This window comes from Ptiloglossa arizonensis, chromosome 1 (assembly GCF_051014685.1).
Source record: "Ptiloglossa arizonensis isolate GNS036 chromosome 1, iyPtiAriz1_principal, whole genome shotgun sequence".
Classification (NCBI taxonomy): domain Eukaryota; kingdom Metazoa; phylum Arthropoda; class Insecta; order Hymenoptera; family Colletidae; genus Ptiloglossa; species Ptiloglossa arizonensis.
In genome coordinates this window covers 30,814,300-30,834,423 of record NC_135048.1, presented here as the reverse complement: position 1 = coordinate 30,834,423, position 20,124 = coordinate 30,814,300, and the positions used below count along the sequence as shown (strand labels likewise).

The 20,124-nt window shown below is 35.8% G+C and overlaps 2 protein-coding genes across 6 annotated transcripts; both read right to left on the bottom strand.

Annotated features, from left to right (window-relative positions):
- Positions 1 to 6,972: 6,972 nt before the first annotated feature.
- LOC143150795 (E3 ubiquitin-protein ligase RNF167-like) lies at positions 6,973 to 12,379 on the bottom strand. 2 transcript variants are annotated; one of them, XM_076319329.1, is made up of 8 exons: positions 12,010 to 12,376; positions 10,806 to 11,122; positions 10,301 to 10,493; positions 9,914 to 10,122; positions 9,646 to 9,820; positions 9,378 to 9,533; positions 9,100 to 9,309; positions 6,973 to 8,715 (listed from the first exon to the last, which is right to left on the bottom strand). In XM_076319329.1, exons 2-8 carry the CDS (start codon positions 10,983 to 10,985, stop codon positions 8,642 to 8,644), a joined length of 1,197 nt encoding a protein of 398 aa, XP_076175444.1. In that variant the 5' UTR covers positions 10,986 to 11,122; positions 12,010 to 12,376; the 3' UTR covers positions 6,973 to 8,641. The 2 variants fall into 2 exon arrangements, with proteins under 2 accessions (XP_076175444.1, XP_076175453.1); XM_076319338.1 differs by lacking the exon at positions 6,973 to 8,715 and adding an exon at positions 8,804 to 8,995 and having other exon boundaries at positions 12,010 to 12,379.
- Positions 12,380 to 13,665: 1,286 nt separating this feature from the next.
- Positions 13,666 to 20,059, bottom strand: LOC143150762 (uncharacterized). 4 transcript variants are annotated; one of them, XM_076319250.1, is made up of 11 exons: positions 19,761 to 20,059; positions 19,433 to 19,647; positions 18,688 to 18,993; positions 18,166 to 18,358; positions 16,850 to 17,058; positions 16,582 to 16,756; positions 16,313 to 16,468; positions 16,038 to 16,262; positions 14,883 to 15,969; positions 13,888 to 14,572; positions 13,666 to 13,805 (listed from the first exon to the last, which is right to left on the bottom strand). In XM_076319250.1, the coding sequence occupies exons 3-10, from the start codon at positions 18,856 to 18,858 to the stop codon at positions 14,464 to 14,466; spliced, it is 2,325 nt and encodes a 774-aa protein (XP_076175365.1). In that variant the 5' UTR covers positions 18,859 to 18,993; positions 19,433 to 19,647; positions 19,761 to 20,059; the 3' UTR covers positions 13,666 to 13,805; positions 13,888 to 14,463. The 4 variants fall into 4 exon arrangements, with proteins under 4 accessions (XP_076175365.1, XP_076175392.1, XP_076175374.1 ...); XM_076319277.1 differs by having other exon boundaries at positions 14,770 to 15,969; positions 19,433 to 20,059; XM_076319259.1 differs by having other exon boundaries at positions 13,666 to 13,765; positions 19,433 to 20,059.
- Between the last annotated feature and the right edge of the window lie 65 nt (positions 20,060 to 20,124).

The following is a 20,124-nucleotide window of genomic DNA, read 5'->3' as shown; positions in this document are numbered from 1 at the left end:
TCTCCACCGGAGGTAATCTTCTCGACTGCGCGCACTACGATCGGGAGCTGAAAAGACGTCACCCGGATCAAGGGGAACGTGCTGCGCGTAAAAGGATCGCGGACATCGTCGAGCAATTCTTGCTCGCTTCCGGAGGTCATTTTCTCAACTGCGCGCAGTACACACGGGTGCTGGAAAGACGTCGCCCGGATCAAGGAAAATTGTGGACAACGTCGAGAAGTATTTCGACCGTTTTTCAAAAGAAAGAAATATTACCTTTCGTAGGTAATTTCTTCGATCGCGCGCGCTACTACGGAGAGCTGAGAAAAATCTCATTCGACTTCGCCCGATTCTTCGACAGTGTGTTTATTCGTACACACGATATCGCAATTCCTGCCAAAAGACGTCTTCCCAGCTTCTCGCAGTATACCTACCTACTAGGTACCAGTACTTCCCCTAGGTTCGAGGAAAACGGAAGGAACAACACCGGTGGAACAATCCGGTTGAGAACGAAGCGAGATTTGAACGTTTTCCCGACCGCGCTCCCGGCGAGGTCGTGTTATTTCGCAACCGGGATCGACTCGACGCGTTCGACTTCTCCGCGATACGTTCCCTCGCGGCTAACGAAAATACTCGAAACACCGAGAGGGGGGTGGTGGCGGTGAGAGGGTAGTGGTAGTGGTCTACGTGCGTTCGATCGGGGAATATTTGATCCAGGTCCCGTCTATTCCGGGCCGCGAACGAACCGTGTCCCCGGAATCGGTTTCGTAGCCGATATCTTCTCACGGGACCCGATATAACCCGCGTAACCGGGTCCGTGGCTTCCATCCATCGATCGCCGATTGAATCATTAAAAAAGGTTCATCGAGGATCGTTCCGCTCGGTGTCCCGCTCGGTGCGCGACGAATCGAAGGCCCTCGCGACGCGATGTCGTCCCGCGGATCGATTCGAGGATGACTGAAAAGTTACGAACGGAGTGGAAGAGGGGGGTCTGAAATTTCCTCAAGGCCGCGAGAAGCCAATTACCTCGTCAACGTCCAACAGGACAACCCCGCGTGCACCTACCCGACGAGGAACCGGAGGGGGGTTGGCTTCGACTTTTAAGAGGATGCACCGCGTAACATATCCGCCCTGAACGACGTCCACCGTAAATAAATCCCGCTAGTTTGGAATCGAAGGATTTGTCGTGGATTCCGTGCGAGCGACCCACAGGGCGAACGCCGTTACGCGAGTCTCTCCGCTCGAAGAACGAAAACGGTGAAGAGACGCAGACGTGAGAGAGAGGGAGAGAGAGGGAAGAATTGTTCCATTCCTTTCGTCCCGGTCTAGCAGCCAGGTCGGGTGTTCGCGTTGACCGGGATCCCCCGACCGCCTCGGTCCCCCCACAGGGGGGGAGTTAGCCGAAACGATTGTTTCGAATTTTATACCGTCCCTCGCGGGGCTGGTGGTCGGTCTCTCGCTATATCAGCATCCCCGAGGACTATACCTGCCGATGATGCGACATTAAAGACACAGGGCGCATGTACCGTGTTAGGTATCCAGAGCGAGCACGTTTCCTCGCGCACGGATCTACGCATACGCGCGAAGGCGTATCCTACACCAAGGACGTTTCTCGTTGCGTTCTCTCTTTCGCTCTCTGTCCCTGTCTGCCTCGCTCACCGGTGATCTCACGGGTCGAGTAGTGTTGCCGCGCGCGCGCGCCCGCGCGCATGTCCATGGACGAAGGGAAATTTTCGCGAATCGATAATTCGCGAGCAGCTGCAGCAGCGGCGACGAGTTAGTCACGCGGACGGCTAGCCTATTTGATTGTTACTCGGTCAAACCGCGTTGGTAACCCCCCTAAGGTGACCCTCGCTCGCTTTTACCGCTCCTTTTGCTTCTTCTTCTTCTACGCGAGCCCAACCGTGCCCGGGACCTCACGCGTAACGCGTTTCATCGCCCGTACACCGACCACCGTACGATTCTCGCGTACGAAATGGCCGATTGTGCCGAGTTCACGCGATTCGTGCGAAACGAGATCTGCCATCGGGACGGGGGGCGTCGTTCAACGCTCGATCCACGAGACGACCGTGCGGGAACGACGCGTTCGTATTTACGTTACGCGGGACCTCTCGCGGCGAAATGGCAAATCGTGCTCGAGATTCGAGCAGGTGTCCGACTTTAAAACGGGGAACAGGGTAACGCCGATACGAGGACGGGAGACCGCCGCTTCGGTTCGAAATATGATGTTCATCGGGGGGCCACGTGACTGACACATAGCAACGATCGATGAAATTATAGATTTCTCCAACGAACTCCTAACCTCTACGATAACCCGCTTTCAACGCCATTTTACCCTTTTCGGAGATGTCTAATTTCATCTTTCACAACCCTCGTTGTACCTGTAGAGTATATATATACAATTTTACTTAAAAAAAAATATATATATAATTTTACTTAAAAATATATATATACAATTTTACTTAAAAAAAATATATATATATACATATACAATTTTACTTAAAAAAAAAAAAAATATATATATATACAATTTTATTTAAAAAAATATATATATATACTTCAATTGTTTACTTTACACGTTGCTCTTTCGGAGAGTATACAATTTTACTTGAAAAAACTTATATTAAATTTATATACAATTTTACTAAAATAAAAAATATTGAATTGTACGGAAAGTCATTTCGTTTTCCAAAATGGAGAATATATAATTTAATAAAATATTTATACACTTTAAAAAAATCCTGTTTCATTTTCACCAAAAAAAAAACGTAATAACTTTCCGAATAACCTAATATATATCTGTGTTTTTTTTCAGTAAAATTGTAGACTCTCCGAAAGAGGAACGTGCAAAGCAAACAATTGAAAAAATTGTTTTCAAATTCGCTCAGTGTTAAAAGGTATCTCCTTCCGCCGTACTAATTTTGTTTATTCCGTTGGACAATATCTCCGAAGTTTACCGAGTTGATTCCGTCGGAATGGAATCTCCAGGTGTACGAAGGAAAAAGCGTGTCCTTATTGACGAACGTATAACTCTGGTAATTTATAGCTCGGTGTCTCGGTCCTGGATCACGATGGCCATTCTCCCGAGACGATCTTTCTCGCCGTCCTACTTCGACTCTTCGTTTCAGGGACTCTCGGCCGCACCGTGTAACCTGGAATCCAGCGTGAAGTGTTTACTTTTGCGGTTCGCTGTAAAACATTTTAATCGCAGTGGTCTCCGTTGTCTCCGCCGCAGTCGTTATTGGTCCCTCGCAGCGTTCGACTCCGCTTTCGTAGCTCGCGCGTTAATTTCAGCGAACTGTGACGCTTGCCACCTCGAACCGTGCCGCTCCAGGTAGTCGAGATTCGGTAACCCGTTTTATCGGCCAGGATTCGCGTCCTCGTTTACCAATCGCGACGACACTATTTTCCAGAACTTTCGCAACCTTCGATCCTGCGGAGGTATGCAATCGTGGACGTACTTGTTCCACGAGGAGGCTCGAAACAGCTCCTAAGAACGACACTGTCGGCATGTTGCCAGTGTCGCAATCTACGTACGCCTTTACACCTTCGGCGAGAAGGTTCCGAACTCCGGCGAAATCCTGACCGTAGGACATGAAAAATTTAAACGATCGAACCGCGCTCGAACGGTTTATTTTCGTCGCGGAGAACCGTGAAAATCTTTTAACCTTTGCGTCAACGGGCTCCGGGTCCGTTTTGACCCATGCAATATTCACGCAACGAAACAACAGCCGTTTGACCTGCTTTCGTGCTCCTCGTAGCCATTGAAATTAACAAACGAAGAATTTACAAATCCGACGACGCGAGACTTCGATCGTAATCCACGTGTGTTCGAACGCGAATGATATTCAGTTTTGGGTCGAAACGGACCCGGAGCCGTAACGACGGTCGAAACGACGATGGCGATAAATCGTACGATTGATTCGGTACGGTGACTCATTTATTTCAACGTTTCCTGTATTTTTACATTTCAGGGGTTGTGTGATAATTTTCCATCTCGAGCCACGAAATTTTTCGGTATTAGAAGAATTACGGTAAATTAGACCGCACGACCGAGTGTCGCTTCTCGAGTGAAAAGGGTTAAGAGCGAAACGCGTACATTTCCCGTAGCGTGTTGAGATGCACGAGGCGTGTACTCGATTGAATTCGTAGTACGCATACGCTCGGTACTGCTCGCACGGTCGCAGCGACGTAGATAACACGAACGGGGAAAATCGCTAAGGACATAACTCGCGTGAAACCAAGTGTAACGTAAAAATAAACGGTTCCGTTTGCGCGCGTGACTCGCGCGATATCTCAAAATTAGGTCACGCGCGTACCAGTTTGTTTTTCTACGTACGCAATTCGTTACTTCGAACGCCGTATACACCGTAACGCTGTCGAACGCGACCGAAAATTTCGTTCGCACAAATCGACGAGTCGATCGTGACAAAATGCATGGAATTCCTTTCAACGTAATGTCTATGGACAGTTACTGTGTTGTCCAATCGCGTCGCTACGTTTACAGCACTCTTCGGTAAGATCTTACATAACGAACATTAATTGTTACGCGTTCATTGAAAATACTTGTTTTTAACGCATCGAGTGTTACGCAACGGTTATTTTCCTTTTTGATTATACGGAAGCGGTTACAACAACAAAACGGTAGCAAACTGCATCGCGTCGAAGACGCATCTCGCGAGAACGCGAACTTGATTAAAATTCAACCGCGAGCTATAATGTGACTTCGTAGTTTGTTTCGTCTGCACGTGCTTGAATATCAACGTATATGTACATATATGTTTTAGATGAAGCACGAGTATGCATTATTTAGTCACAGCTTTGTTTCTACTGCGCACAACGTTCTAGATACAATATTGCTTATCGGTATCGAGTCATATCGCTTCTCTAACAATGAGCTACGGTCCGTTGTTTGCGAAAAGACAGTACGCCATTCTTTTGCTTCGTTTAGATTGCGATTAACTTGCTTACGAAGAGATTATCGTTCGCGGAATGATTTATGGAAAAGTTGACAAGAAGCAGACATACCGAGTCGCATTATTCTCCATTGATTACACGACGCGCGCAAAATTCTCTAGCACCCTCTTCGTTTTCTCATCGATAAGTATGTAACGCAGGGAATGACCGCGTCGTAATTATTCGAATATCACAAAACAAGGGCATACGTATATACACTGCTTCGAGCCAATCCGTATTTACGACACTTTTTAAAATATAACCTATGCTCCGTATACGAGACTCTTGATCGGCACTAACGACATAACACCAACGAGAAATCAACCGATACGCACTCGATCAATCCCCGCTAATCGTATCTGTAACCTCTTATCGTTAAAACTTTCCTCTCTTTCAATCGTCTTCATTTTTCTCATCCCTTTAATGTCATTGAACGTAAAGTTCACATTTTACGATCGAAGGTCAAATGCCTTTATGTATGTAAACGCCGAGTGAAAAGTCTTTCTTTCGTGATTCTGCACGTGGTTGCGTTAATATTTAATCGCAACGTTAACGGCACATACTAGTGCTTAATTGCGTACGCGTGTCGAGCATCGCATGTATCTGCGAGTGAAAAAAAACTATTCGCTCGATGACAAAGACTCAAAACATAACCTATCGTAACTGCTGAGCCCAAAACCTAACCTATCGTAATTGCAAGCGCTGTCTTGGCTGGCGATTTTCCGCACGCGCCGAATACAATACGTATGTGTATGTATATGTATATATATACATATATATATGTATGTATGTATGTATGATGTGTATGTACGTATTTGCAATTAGTTGCATACGTGTCGCAACTCGAAGCCAACTCGGCGAGCATCGATGTGCCTGATTCGGTGGCCCGCTTCTAAATAAGCCGCGACTAGATGGCGTGAAGGAACGTTGAATAAGAATGTGTGAGTAAGAGAAGAGATCTAGAGGATGAGTAAGAAAGATCCTCCAACAGAGGTGGAGGAAAAAATCGGGGTTGCTGCGATAGCGAAGGTGGAGAGGACGAGGCTGCTCTGAAGGTTGGAGAGGCCAAACTCTACGAGGAGCGAGGCACGATCTTTCCTCGACATCGCGGCCGTCTCTGAGCGATTTTTTCACACAACAAGGAGACGAATTCAAACGGCATTGTGCCGTCACGTGCGGCCACTCTCGCTCTCTCTCAACGGAACGCCGTTAGAACCTCTTTCCTCTATGCAACCGCAGAACTTTCTTACTTTGCCCCCTTTTCCAACCCTCTACCTCCCGCTACCCCTTCCACAGCTCTTACTCTCTTCAGGCCAAGCTAATCGCTAGAGAATCCCGCTTTTTTTTTTGCCACCTCACCGATACGGATAATTCGTGCCAAGAATTCATTTCACGGTCGTTCGATTATGTACACCTTTCCCATCAGCAAATTCGATTATTCCAAAAGAACACTACTGAAGGTAGATTTGTAAACCACGAAGAAACGCGTTCTTTTTTAATCACCGATGGAAAACATCGTTGATTCGATTCGATAGAAAATTCTTTGTGATGATTGTTGAAAAATCAATATATTTATCTTCGAACCATGGTCGAGTAACACTCCTTTCTTTACAAAGCAAAGTTCGGAAGTTCGCTTCTCGACGGTATACTATTCTTTTGTCGTTCTGTTAACGAATAAAGTAATGATTAAAAAATACAGTTTTTCGTATAAAAAATAGAAACTTGGAAATGTAATTAAAGCGATGCGAGATATACGAAATAATTCACGATTAAAGTATCGCTTCCTGTTGTCAATGCAAACTGTTTCCATTTTACTTAAATAGCTAAATATGGGAATAATAATTTATGTCACCGAATCAATGTCAACAATTTGAAAACGTGGCTTTGTACGTGTGAAATTGTTCTCTTTATCTAACTTTTCTCGCCTCAGTACATATGATTCTAAAGTTCTTTCGAGTTTAATCGTTTTTCCATTAATTTTACTCCGAAATTGGGATACAAACCTATCATAACCGCACCGCCAAGGATATCAGAAGCATGTAAAATACAAAATATAAATATTTTTTATTTTTATTTAGACAATACACCTAACGTTAAACAATAAGATAATAGCAAGTCTAATCTTTTGATCCAAACATCATAGCAATCAAGTAAAAATTAAATCCTCGATACTGTACAATATACATAACAAAGTCTCTCATACCGACTATTTACATAGTTTTCGATCAAGCAATAGCACAGTGAAACGCCATTCCCTAATTCGCATAAACTCAATTCGTCACTACTGTCTTTATTGCACACACGTAATACGTTCCGCATTCGAAAGCATATAGTCTACAGTTCCAGATATATGTTCGCAATTAGGAAATGATTGTAAACACTAATTTGAACTATATATATAAATGTACAGAATTTGTACAGAAAAAAAGCAATGTTTCGTTATATGAAACACGATAATGTTATTTCTTATTACTTAGTTAGATCAAGATTTGATAACGACGGCAATTTGAGAAAGTATTTCTGGAGCTTCATTATATTTCTTTGTAAAATTGTTTATTAGCATTACACTTCGCGACACTTAAGTCTAAAAATTCAACTTGATTAATGTATCATCTGACATTGAAAATATTAATTATTACAAGTTCTTAGCTTTTTTGCTAAATCTTATACATCCTGTACTAAAACAAATTCTAGTTTTTGGTCTTTAAAGTTATATATATATATATATATATTACTATATATATATACATATATATATAGTAACAAATAATATTTATAAATTCATATCACGGACTATATCGCCAAGGTATATTTTACGTCATTTGCTATATATCACCAGTGATCGTCATTTAGCCTTAATGGAATAGCTGAAAAATATTCAATTATTCGAAAATATCTACTCCTACAATTAAAGAAAAAAAAATATTTAACTAAATAAAGGAGGTAAATGTATACAAATCGATAGTTATGCACAAACATAAAATAGGTAGGCCATAGAACTATAAATACAAAATTGAGTAATATAATATTTCTAAAATATTCTTGTAATTTCAAAAGCATTTTACCATGGAATCTTTCGCTGTTTACCATTTGAAACATTAGATTACTCAGATATACGCCTAAAAAATAATTTGCAGTCTTAACTACCGAGTAATTATTTTCATATGTCTAAAGCAACTTTTAATCAAAAGAAAGCTGATAGGGTAACAATAATTCTTAGAATTAGGAAAATGGCAAACCATTCTCAATTATATAATTTCATTTGATTTTATACAAAACACGAGATATGAAAAAAAGAGCGACAAATGTTAGATGAAGAGTTAGATTTATATCAACTTTTTAACATTTGTGACAAAACGTATGCTCGACACTTCACTTGTCCAAATAAAAAAATTAAATCTTTAAAATCTTAAAAATGCTCTTCTGTTTCGCGATTGTAGATTTCTAACATTCCTCTGTCAATCTCGAAATACCATGTAAGAGTGTCTCAATCTTATCTGAGATAAACAATGAACATCCTATTAAGGATAATAAACTTTGAACCTACGAGAATCATGCGCAGAATTATCGTGTCTTTCGGAATCCACTGTATGCGTTACTTCGTAGTTTCACTTTCGGTAGATCCACCTGAATTCGATGCTTGTAAATTCGATACGATCTGTGTATTACAACCTGTAGTAATGTAAATGACAGGCGCTGTAAATTCTTAAGATCCTGTATGTAAATTCTCCGTAGGCGGTTTAGTGCTGCTTGCAGTATGTTCCACCTCCGGTAATTCGCCTAATATTAAACCGTTATAATTACTTACTATTTCTTTAATTTTTTTCTTTTATGAGCTCTTAATCCCTTCTTTGACAATCACGATAATTACTCAACAAATTGTTCAGAAATCAATAAACTAATATATAGTTCACATAGTATAAAAATAATTTTATTTCTCAGTGGATAAATCAATACCTTTTATATATACGATTTCATTCAATATTTGCAAATTCTACCGGCTTTCTAAACTCCTGATCTCACTTCAATCAGCTATAACTCGACACCAGAAATGCTAAAACTGCGTTACTTATACATAATAAACTTTTATTGTGATAAAAAAATCAGTTTTGGTCCAACTATATAGCAGTGAAAGGGTTAAAAACCATAATAAAAGTTTCATACCATTGATGCTATGAGTATCCGACACTACAAAAGCTGATCCACCAGATGGTTCTCCAGCACTCATACTATCCTCGTAAAAACAAATTAAAAGAGATTCTTCGGAATCGGAACTACTACCAGAAAATTCATCCAGATTATTCACCCCTCGTAATCTTATAGCACGCCTAATAGGGTTTTCCCACTGTTCCGTAAACGTCCCACCCTGAGTACCTAACAAAATACTTATTTTTGTTTTCAGAGGACACAATTTAGTCTGTAAAAATACTCATTTTTCATACCTTCGTGACTGTCACGAATTAGAGGTGTTTCATCGGCATCTGAATCACTATCGTCGGTAATAACTTGTTCGTCTGCTGCAAAAACTTTTCGTTTACAAACAGGGCAAACCCTACGATTTTTTGTCAGCCAAGGGTCAATACATTTTGTGTGATAAGCTGAAACAAATTAATGTATTATAATTCACAGAATCAGTACACAATGTATATGCTTTATAATCATGGCACAAATTTTTTATTTCTTTTTGTATTATCACGAGTATATACTAACCATGCGCACACGGTAGAACTCTTAATTTTTCACCTTCAATATAATCGTCTAAACAAATAGCACACGTTTCATATGGATCACCTTTTGTATATTTGTGCGTAGGAATAGTTTTCAAACTTGAGTTGGGTAACATATGCCTTCGTTGCCTTCTTCGATCCTTAATACATCTAACAATCTACAATTCAGAAATTAAGTGTCACAAATACAGATGCTTGCTAAAAATACAATAATTTCAATATTGTTTTAATATTTTATTATTTTCCCTCACCATGAAGGTAACCATGACTAGAAAGCATAACCCAACAACAATAGCAAATGGCAAAAGTAAATTTGCAATATTGTACGGTGTATCATCATTAATGAGTACAAAGCACCGCTTGTTATATAAATAATTTTCTTTAAGAATTTGTCCTGTATTTTCACTGACAAATACAGATGGTATTAATATCCCTAAAGGATGTTCTGCTGTCATTGGTTCTATAACAAAATACATACACATGCATATATAAATATACATTTCTTTTTATCCATTATTTTGTGCTTAGTAAAATGACTCAAACAATTAAAACATAACGAAAAGAACTATCCTAGATATATTTAACACTATTGAGAATTTAATTTGTTATTGTTGCACTATCATAATAAAGATATTTACCTAATTCATTATCATTCACATTATGTATAATTGCAGCATCGTATCCAGCTTTTTGTGCCATTCGAACTTTTAACTCAAAGGTACAATTACAGCGAGCTATTAAAACTATCCAATTACCAATGTAATTGGTAATATTTGGAGGAGCCTGTATATCACGGCATGCTGTAGGTGGGTCTGCATATACCACCATACCCTAATAAAATAAGATTATCATATTTTATTAGGTATATTCTCATTCAAATATAAATTATCTTAAATATTTACTCATATATTTTAAGAAAAAATGGAAACTGGTGTCATTATATTACAATATTTAGAAAATTAAATAATATATAAATTAGTTTATTATGTGACATATGTACTTTATAATATAAATTCACCCCTGACCCTTTTATCATGAATTTTACTTTTTTCTAACAATATAAAGTAAAGCACTACACTATACAATAAAGTAAACACTACATATAGTCAATTGTACAATATAACATAATTAAACATTAAATACCTTAATCCCTTCAGATTGTATCATACCACCAAATCTGGCAGGCATATCTCTAAATTCTTCTTCAATCTGGTGTCTGGCTGTTGCAGAAAATACCAAAATATCTGCCCTGTTGCAGACAACACAGACAACAAGGAACATAAGCCATAATTGAAGCTGATGATTTATGCAACACTGTCTCATTTTTTAAAATATCAGAACTATACACCGTCCAGTCAACTTTAATATTCCATTAAAATTTTCCTTGAATAACTCATTATATGTTACATTCAGTTTAAAAATACTGATGTATCCATTACTAGAAATAGGATAATGCTGTCCTGTAAAAGAAAATATGATGCATGTACTTATAACCCAATTTAATTTTTTGTAGAAAAGTCATAGTCAATGTTGTAATTGTTATTAGTTGCGACAATATTTACTAAAGAACATTACCGTCAACATCAATTTAAAAAGTTTTACAACTAAAGTATGGCTTTCTAAATTGTACAATAATTTTCACAACTATTATTATTCGTTATTACATACTTGTCGACACAAGTAGAAAAATTTGCCAAAACTAAGGATATCACCATATTCAAAGAAATCGAAATTTATTCGTTCAATTTCAATGTTTCCAACATAATAGGTCTGATAGTTTCACCGAGTGAAAGAAGTATAACCTGTGTGGCAATTTTCGATTCATTCTAAGTATGTAAATAAATCTAATCAAGGCATGTAGTACATAAAATATGACAGCGTAAAAATGTTATCCTTAATGTCTACCAGAAACTATAAAAACACTACATTAATTAGTTGCTCGATAAATGATCTATAAGTAGAAGAAACAGATATCGTACCTAAGTCAGTAATTAAAAAAAAAACTGTAACACAATGTACGAAGTTTGACACATTGACCGACGAATAAACAATAATGGGCTTCTTGATGTACATCAACGTGAGAAAAAGTGACGTGCACACACATGTAAACGTACATGCAATACGCACACATCAGGTACGATGAACAAGAGAAATCCGTGTAAATTTAACCCTAAATATGTTCTTATCAGCTGTATTATCCGACCCAAGGCCATACAGAACTTCTGTACATACTGGTATTTGTTTTTTTTTTCATCCAGAAAAATACATTGTGTATGACACGCAATGAACATTCAGCGTCGTAATACATATATGCATGTATGCACACATCACATACACACATACGTACTTGAGGTATATCAGTGGTGTCCAAAGAGCTGCACACCATTTATCCGTAGCATATCATTTGTACTCCGTTCCTCTGCTTCTTCAAATTTGAGGTTATGAGAATGCCTCGGAACAACGTGGAGACTAATCTCGCTAATAAAGGCGAAAAATTCGTTCAACGACGCAAGATCGACCGCGACGTTGATTACACTGACGAGTGAAGTTCACGAGGAAATGTCAAAGAGTCACAACCGTACAAGTGGTCCATTCATAAATACAGACACAAAAGCGATCCAACACTCGTATGTAATACGAGAACGATTAACACTTCCCTGATTGAAAAGAAATTTTTTGTAATTTATCATTGAAGTCACGTGGATGTCATACATACATACTTTTTCCTTTATATTCTCGCGGAACTACCTGACAGAGCTATGCCGGATGTGCTTAGTCTTGCGGTATCAGCGCTAAATTTAAATTTAATTAAATGTCAACTTATAGAGCATCGATTTTCATGTTATAGAAACTTTTGGCGCTACTGTATCTACATAGATTCTTAAACATGGAAAATATGACAACTTTATGTTAATAATATGATTAGATTTAATCGTTTTTGCAAATCTAGATCAAGATGTTCAATACTTTTAGGTGGAGTAAAAAATTTTATTTGGTTTATTAAACAAATTGAGTATACATAATAGTTTTTATAAAAAGTATATTTAAAGTACACATGATGCAACCATAACTGTTTACATAGGACTAAAAATTTAATATACCCAAACATTTTTTGGATTATCACAGATAAAATTGGTTCTATAATATAAGAACAGAAAAGGAGAAGCGTATTTCATTTTCAAAGTTCGTAGAATGTATCTTTTATGGTTTCATTTTCTTACGCGAGCTTTGATTACTTATTAGGAGTAGAATTTTTTATGATACAATAGGTGAATATTACATGTGTGTATTCATCACAGGCATAAAGAAGATTATTTACGAAGTATACACTTCAATAGTGTAATATACATGCACAATACAGAATTAAGTCGATATGATTCTCAGTAAAGTCAATAAGGAATAGAAGTTACAACTAATGCAATTGTTCATACATATTTTGAGAGTAATTAATCGAATTTACACAATAATATATTGTACATGCAGAGATTGGTGTATGTCACTATACATAATTATAGTTTTTCATAATATTAACATTATTACCACCTATAATTATTAACATTTGATGAAACTATTAAGCATTGACCAAGTAAGAAAAGATAATTAAAAAAAAAAAGAAAATTCAATCCCACTGTAAATGGAAATTGAATTACATCATTTGTAGTTGAAGGCACTCATTAGCAATATCGCTTATAGTGAGCCAAATTACAAATGTACACTGAGCAAAACTTCTCTCTGTAAAATCTTATTAATTTACTATAATCTTACTATTTAGATCTTTCTGCAAGAAAACCTTTCATTAAAGTACTGTACTTTGCTTATAATAGTATTCTTCTGAATTCGATCAAATCAATTAATGTGTAAGTTAATATTTTTGACGAATGGTCTTCTAACTCTTAACCCAGTTAATTTTGCATTTCTTTCTTCTTTCTGAAAAATATATATTCTATCCGTTATTGTACTGTCGAAATATGTAAACCATTAAACTCCATGAATAGACAAGTACCTTCTTGTTTTTTCAAGTTTACTCTGATGTACTTCTAAGAGCGGTTTTTCGCGCTTTCTATTTTTTCCACCTTCAATTTCGCGAGTTTCTTTGGACAACTCTGTAATCGATGTTTTAAAATTATAAAATGCTTCCTCTTCCTAAAATGCCAAAGCATTTATAACTTTATTTGTCATTTTTAACAATCACAGGTAAAACGAAGAAAATTTATATCGCGCTTACCCGTTGCCTCTATTTTTCAGTTTTCTTTGCAAGAACAACTGTCCAGCATGACCTATTAAATATATCTGAGCCTGACCTAACGATACATTCATATAAACTCTCGTATGGAAATTGTATTTCAAGTGTTTCCCAAAATGATCGAACGATCTCAATTTATACGGTTCAGTTTGTAGCTTCAATCGCGAGAGAGGAGCTTGCATTTCTTGCAAGATTTGTTGGTATTTGTTATTTTGATATCTATCATACCTATTTCTACTATCAGATCGTTTTTAAGACTTATGTTTACAATGCTTGCCCCTATCCTTGTTTTGCATTTCGAAGATAAAATAGAATTTTTTTAATCTGTATTGACATCCGTTACGCTTTTGTAGAATTTGTTCTCTTCGCGTCTCGAGCTACTGAACTCGTGAATATATTTTGAATATTTTTCAGCATATTTTAGATCTGTATTATCTATGTCTTGCACTTTAGAAAATCCATGATTTCTTCTACTGCGTCATGCTTAGTTTTTTTTCCTATCTCTACATTGTCATAGTTAAATTTATATTCTGACTTTGATTTGGATCGTTACCCGAGTTATACTTCTGAGTGGACATTATTTTTGCAGGTGGCTTCAAAACAAAATAGTCCCGAGTGTCCTGACTCTCGGAATCCGAATTTATTGTTGTCATGATTTAGTAACTTGCTGAAAATATTACAAATTTAATTTTTGATAGAGATAAATTGTAATATATACATAGCAATACTTTGTTAGATATAACGTATTTAGCGTTTAATTTTAAGTGCTAATTCTTCTAGTATGAGAATACTTATATAGAATCTTAAAAATGTTGCACTGTGTTTAATTAAAGTATTTTAAGATGCTAAGGCATTAAACAATACCTATGAAAAATTGTTAGTCGCAAGTTGACTAAATAACTTTATTTAAGACACAGCTGTAAGAAACTGTTTATATAACAGAATTAAAATATGACTAAAAAGGATGCAATAACTACTCTATGCACTTGTTTGTTTCCTTTGGCTGTGCTTCATTCTTTACACTTTCTACTATTCTTTCGATTTGGCTGTAATCTAGCTCTGATTTCGAAAACGAATTTGTCTGTGGACTTGTTTGCAACATTTTCATTATTTTTGATCCACTATATTTAACAGATTTTACAAGTCCAGCAGTAACAATTCCCTTCAGACTTTGCGTGATATTAGATCTCCATACAATTTGTTTCAAACATTCTTCCCGTATCACACCACCTTCTGGATCATATTCATATGCATGCTGACACTCCTCAGTATCCTTTAATCTTGCACCCTGTGACCATGCTCCGATAAGTTTAATCTGTGGTGTTGTAGGAAACTGATTGAAACAATGCATTTTTGACACCAGACTTGTATCTTGATGACACATGACATTTATTTGATCTAACTTTGAAATATCACAAAAATTTTCAAAATTTTGCATAATCATACTGTATAATTGTTTAAATTGTGTCAGTTGAGTCAAAAATATATTATTCACTTTATCTTTATTTTCACTGAAAATCATTTGAAAATCGCCATTACAGGATAAACCAGTTATAGTTTTATAAAACTCGGTTTCTGTAAAGTGCTGTGGAAACAATAAGAATGCTGCATGTACGGTTGAATGTAAATTTTGTATTAAAGCTGTAGGTAGTTGGGACTGTTCACTTGGTTCCATCAATACTTTCATAGGCTTATGCAACCTTCCTGTTAAATACAAGTCATTCCAGTCTGAGTCTTCTATCCGCGAAAATTCCGGAATTACTCCATTGAAAATATATTCTTCTGCTACTTTAATCAACGTATTATAGTACATTTTAAAGCCCCAATTTTCTTGCATATTAATAACTGTTCTATGTCCATGAAACTTCAATGGCTGAGCATAATGCTTAGGATTAAGATCTGAATTTTCTGAACACCATTGATTTGCATTACAAACAACAAAAATAGGATCTAACATATTATTGGATTGGTTGTTTAACTGTTTAAATACAGCAGATCCATTTATGAAGCAAAACATCATATTCCTTGGAAAACTTTTCAGTACCCCTTTTAGTTGATGGATTTCTAAGACAGTTTTAGTCTAACTGTATATTGCAGCAAAAGTGTTAGAAACAACAACAAAAATTTCTTACCATTGATGGTATGAGTATCCGACACCACAAAAGCAGTTCCATTTGGTGGTTCTTCAGCACCCATATTGTCTTCATCAAAACAAATTAAAAGGGATTCTTCAGAACCAGAACTACTACCCGAATTATCCACAAACTGTGTACTTCCTAATCTTATAACATGCCTAATAGAATTCTCTCTCTGTTCCATAAGCGTTCCATCTTGAGTGCCTAACAGAATATTTATTTCTGCTTTCATAGGACACACTTTCGTGTGTGAAAATACGCGTTTTTCATACCTTCATGACCATCACGAATTAGAGGTGTTTCAACGGTATCCGAATCACTTTCGTCAGTAACAATTTGTTCTTCTGCTGCAAAAACTTTTCGTTTACAAACAGGACAAACCCTACGATTTTTTGTCAGCCAAGGATCAATACATTTTGTGTGATAAGCTGAAACAAATTAATGTATTACAATCCACAAAATCAATGCCACAAAGAATATGCTTTATAATTATGACATAAATTTTTAATTTCTTTTTATATTGTTGCTAGTATATACTAACCATGTGCACATGGTAAAATCCTTAATTTTTCACTTTCAATATAATCATCTAAACAAATAGCACACGTTTCATACGGATCACCTTTTATATATTTATGCGTAGGAATAGTTTTCAAACTTGAGTTGGGTAACATATGCCTTCGTTGCCTTCTTCTGTCCTTGATACATCTAACAATCTACAATTCAGGAATTAAGTGTCTCAAATACAGATGCTTGCTAAAAACATAATAATTTCAATGTTATTTCAATATTTTATTATTTGACCTCACCATGAAAATAACCATGACTAGAAAGCATAACCCAACAACAATAGCAAATGGCAAAAGTAAATGTTTAATATTGTATGGTGTATCATCATTAATGAGTACAAAATACAACTTGTCGTATAAATACTTTTCTTTAATAATTTGTCCGGTGATTTCACTGACAAATACACACGGTATTAATATCCCTACAGGATGTTCTGCTATAATTGGTTCTATAACAAAATACATATACATTAGGGTGGTCCTTAGGTATAGATGGTCAAAAATTTTTTTTGAACTTTTTATTCATCAATCTCCCTGAATGTTTTTAATATAGGAAAAAATATTAGCTTGATCAGATACAGGGAAATGTATGAAATATTATGAAGTTTAGCATGTGCAACTACATAAGAACAAGTCTGTTCAATGCTTCAAATGACATAAAAGATTTTAGTTTTTGAATCTAATGGTATGGAAACAACCTTTCAAAACCCACTTAAACAAGGGTTGAAATTTTTATTCTAAATTTCAGTTATTTAATATTCTAGCATACTTATAATATATACAAAAATAGTCCTGTAAAATATTAGTTTGATCAGACAACAGAAAAACATACTATTCAAAACTGAAATTTATTATTTACAATTTCTGACGTGGTGCAAATCTGCACACTTAATTCTACTTGTAAAACTTCAAACGTCTGCAGAATATTTTCCTACTATTCAGTCAAGCTCATGTTTTACAACAATTATTTCTGTATATATTGGAAGCATTCTAAAAGGTCAAATGAAAGATATTCAGAAAGAAAATTTTAATTATCTATAATTTAGGAACACTTTAATACGATTTGGTCAAATGGCTGCAAAAACTATTGTAATTAAATGTGCACTTTGTCTGAATGGGTATTGAAAGGTCATCTTCATACCAATAGATTTAAAAAATAAAATTGATGCTATATAAGTGGACAAATTTTTTACACCATTTGAGACAAAGGATGGACTTTTTAACTTTTTATATAAATTTATGTGTTAAACTTCTTAGTATTTCTAGTACTGATTCCCATTATATGACTGAGCTAATATTTTACAAGACGCATTTTACCATATATATTGAAATCATTTTGGGACGGTTGACGAAAAAAAATTTGAGGGTCAATGATAAGGAACACCCTAATACATATATAAATATACATATATAAATTTATATTTATGCATTATTCTGTTCTTTGTAAGGTAACTCAAAAAATTAAAACATAATTAAAGTAACTATTGTAGATGTTTTTAATAATGGTGAGAATTAAATTTGTTATTGTTGCATACTTTTATAATAAAAATATTTACCTAATTTATTACTGTTCACATTATGTATAATCGCAGCATCGTATCCAGCTTTTTGTGCCATTCGAACCTTTATCTCAAAGGTACAGTTACAGCGAGCAATTAAAGCTACCCAATTACCATTGTAATTGGTGATATTTGGAGGACCCTGCATTTCATGGCACGCTGTAGGTGGATCTGCATATACCACCATACCCTAATAAAATAAGCTTAATGTATATTTTTATTCAAATACATAATGTTTATAAAATACATCTGTATTTTTTTTTAAGAAAAAATTGAAACTGATATCATTATATTGCACTATTTACTTAGAAAATAAATGAGATCACATAAATTAGTGTATTAAGTAACATATATATTTCATGATATAAATTTTCGCTGACCCTTCTAAGAGGAATTCTATTTTTTCTAACATCTATATGCTAAGTAAAGCCATACTTATAAAAATTATAAAAGCAAATGAGCTTATTAAATACTACATATAATAAATTATACCATGCAATATAATTAAACAATAAATACCTTAATCCCTTCAGATTGTATCATGCCACCAAATCTGGCAGGCATATCTCTAAATACTTCTTCAATTTGATGTCTTGCTGTTGCAGAAAATACAAAAATATCTGCTCTATTACAAACAACACAAACAAGAAGGATCATAAGCCGAAGCTGGAGATGATGACACTGTCTCATTTTTTAAGATATTAGAATGATACACTGTCTTGTCAACTTTAATATTCCATTAAAAATTTTCTTAAATGACTTCTTATACTATATTCAATGAAAAGATACTAATGTATTCATTGATAAGAATAAGTTAATGCTATCCTGTAAAAGAAAATATTATGCATTCTAGTGTCATTGTGCATTCAATGTGTAAATAAATTTAGGTAAGGAATGTGATGTATAAATCGTTACAGCATACAAATTTTATTATGCTATAAAACAATATAAAAACACTACATTACTTAACTGCTTTATAAACAGAAGGTACTGATATTGTTTTTAAGTAATTGGAAAAAGATTGTAACTAAATATACGAATTTGACACATTATTTAACGAATAAACAATAATGGATTTCTTGATGTTATTAATTACATAAAAAAAATAACGTGCACACACACATATTAGCGGCATATATATACGCGTACATCAAGTATGGCAAACAAGAGAAATTCGTGCAAATTTAACTCTGAATATCTTCTTATTAGTTCTATTTTGTACTATATTACCCGATGCAATTGCATACATAATTTCTATACGTACTGGTACTTTTCTTTTTTTATCATCCAGAAAAAGATGTGCACGACTCGTAGAGGACGTTCAGCGTCGTAATGCAAACCTACATGACTCACATGCATGTAATTTTTTAAGTAAATCAACAGTGTTCGACACCATTTATTCGTCGTATGTTATTTGCACTTCCTTTCCTCTGCTTTTTCAGATTTGAGGTTATGAAAATGCTTGGAACAACGTGGTTACTAATCTCACAAACAAAAACATAGAACTCATTCAATGATGCAAAATTGACTAAGACGTTGATAAAACTGGCGAATATTGTTTACGAGGAAATGGTAGAGATTCACCAACGTACAAGGGTGTTCAATTCATAAATGCAGACACGAAAACGACCCAACACTCGTATGTAACACGACTTCTCTGATTGAAAAGGAATTTTTTACAACTTATCACCGAAGTCACGCGGATATCATACACACATACATTTTTCTTTATATTCTCGCGGAATTATCTGACAGAGCTATGCCGGAGGTGCTTATTTCTGCGGTATTAGCGCTAAATTTAAATTCAATTAAATGTCAGCTTATAAAACATCGATTTTCATGCGTAGAACTTTATAGTACCTACACAAGTATTGACTCCGTCGATTTAAACTTTTGGCGCCACTGTATCTAAATTCTCAAAGATGCCAAATACGACAAAATACTTTATGCTGACAT

Excerpts from the sequence above, each read along its gene's own strand:
- LOC143150795 (XM_076319329.1), bottom strand. The coding sequence starts at position 10,985 with ATGAGACAGTGTTGCATAAATCATCAGCTTCAATTATGGCTTATGTTC. Across the intron at positions 9,310-9,377 it reads AATTCGTGACAGTCACGAAG|GTACTCAGGGTGGGACGTTT; the intron begins GTATGAAAAATG and ends GTATTTTGTTAG. Across the intron at positions 8,716-9,099 it reads GGATACTCATAGCATCAATG|GCGAATTACCGGAGGTGGAA; the intron begins GTATGAAACTTT and ends GTTTAATATTAG.
- LOC143150762 (XM_076319259.1), bottom strand. The coding sequence starts at position 18,858 with ATGAGACAGTGTCATCATCTCCAGCTTCGGCTTATGATCCTTCTTGTT. Across the intron at positions 16,263-16,312 it reads AATTCGTGATGGTCATGAAG|AAATAAATATTCTGTTAGGC; the intron begins GTATGAAAAACG and ends CTATGAAAGCAG. Across the intron at positions 15,970-16,037 it reads GGATACTCATACCATCAATG|AAATCCATCAACTAAAAGGG; the intron begins GTAAGAAATTTT and ends AAACTGTCTTAG.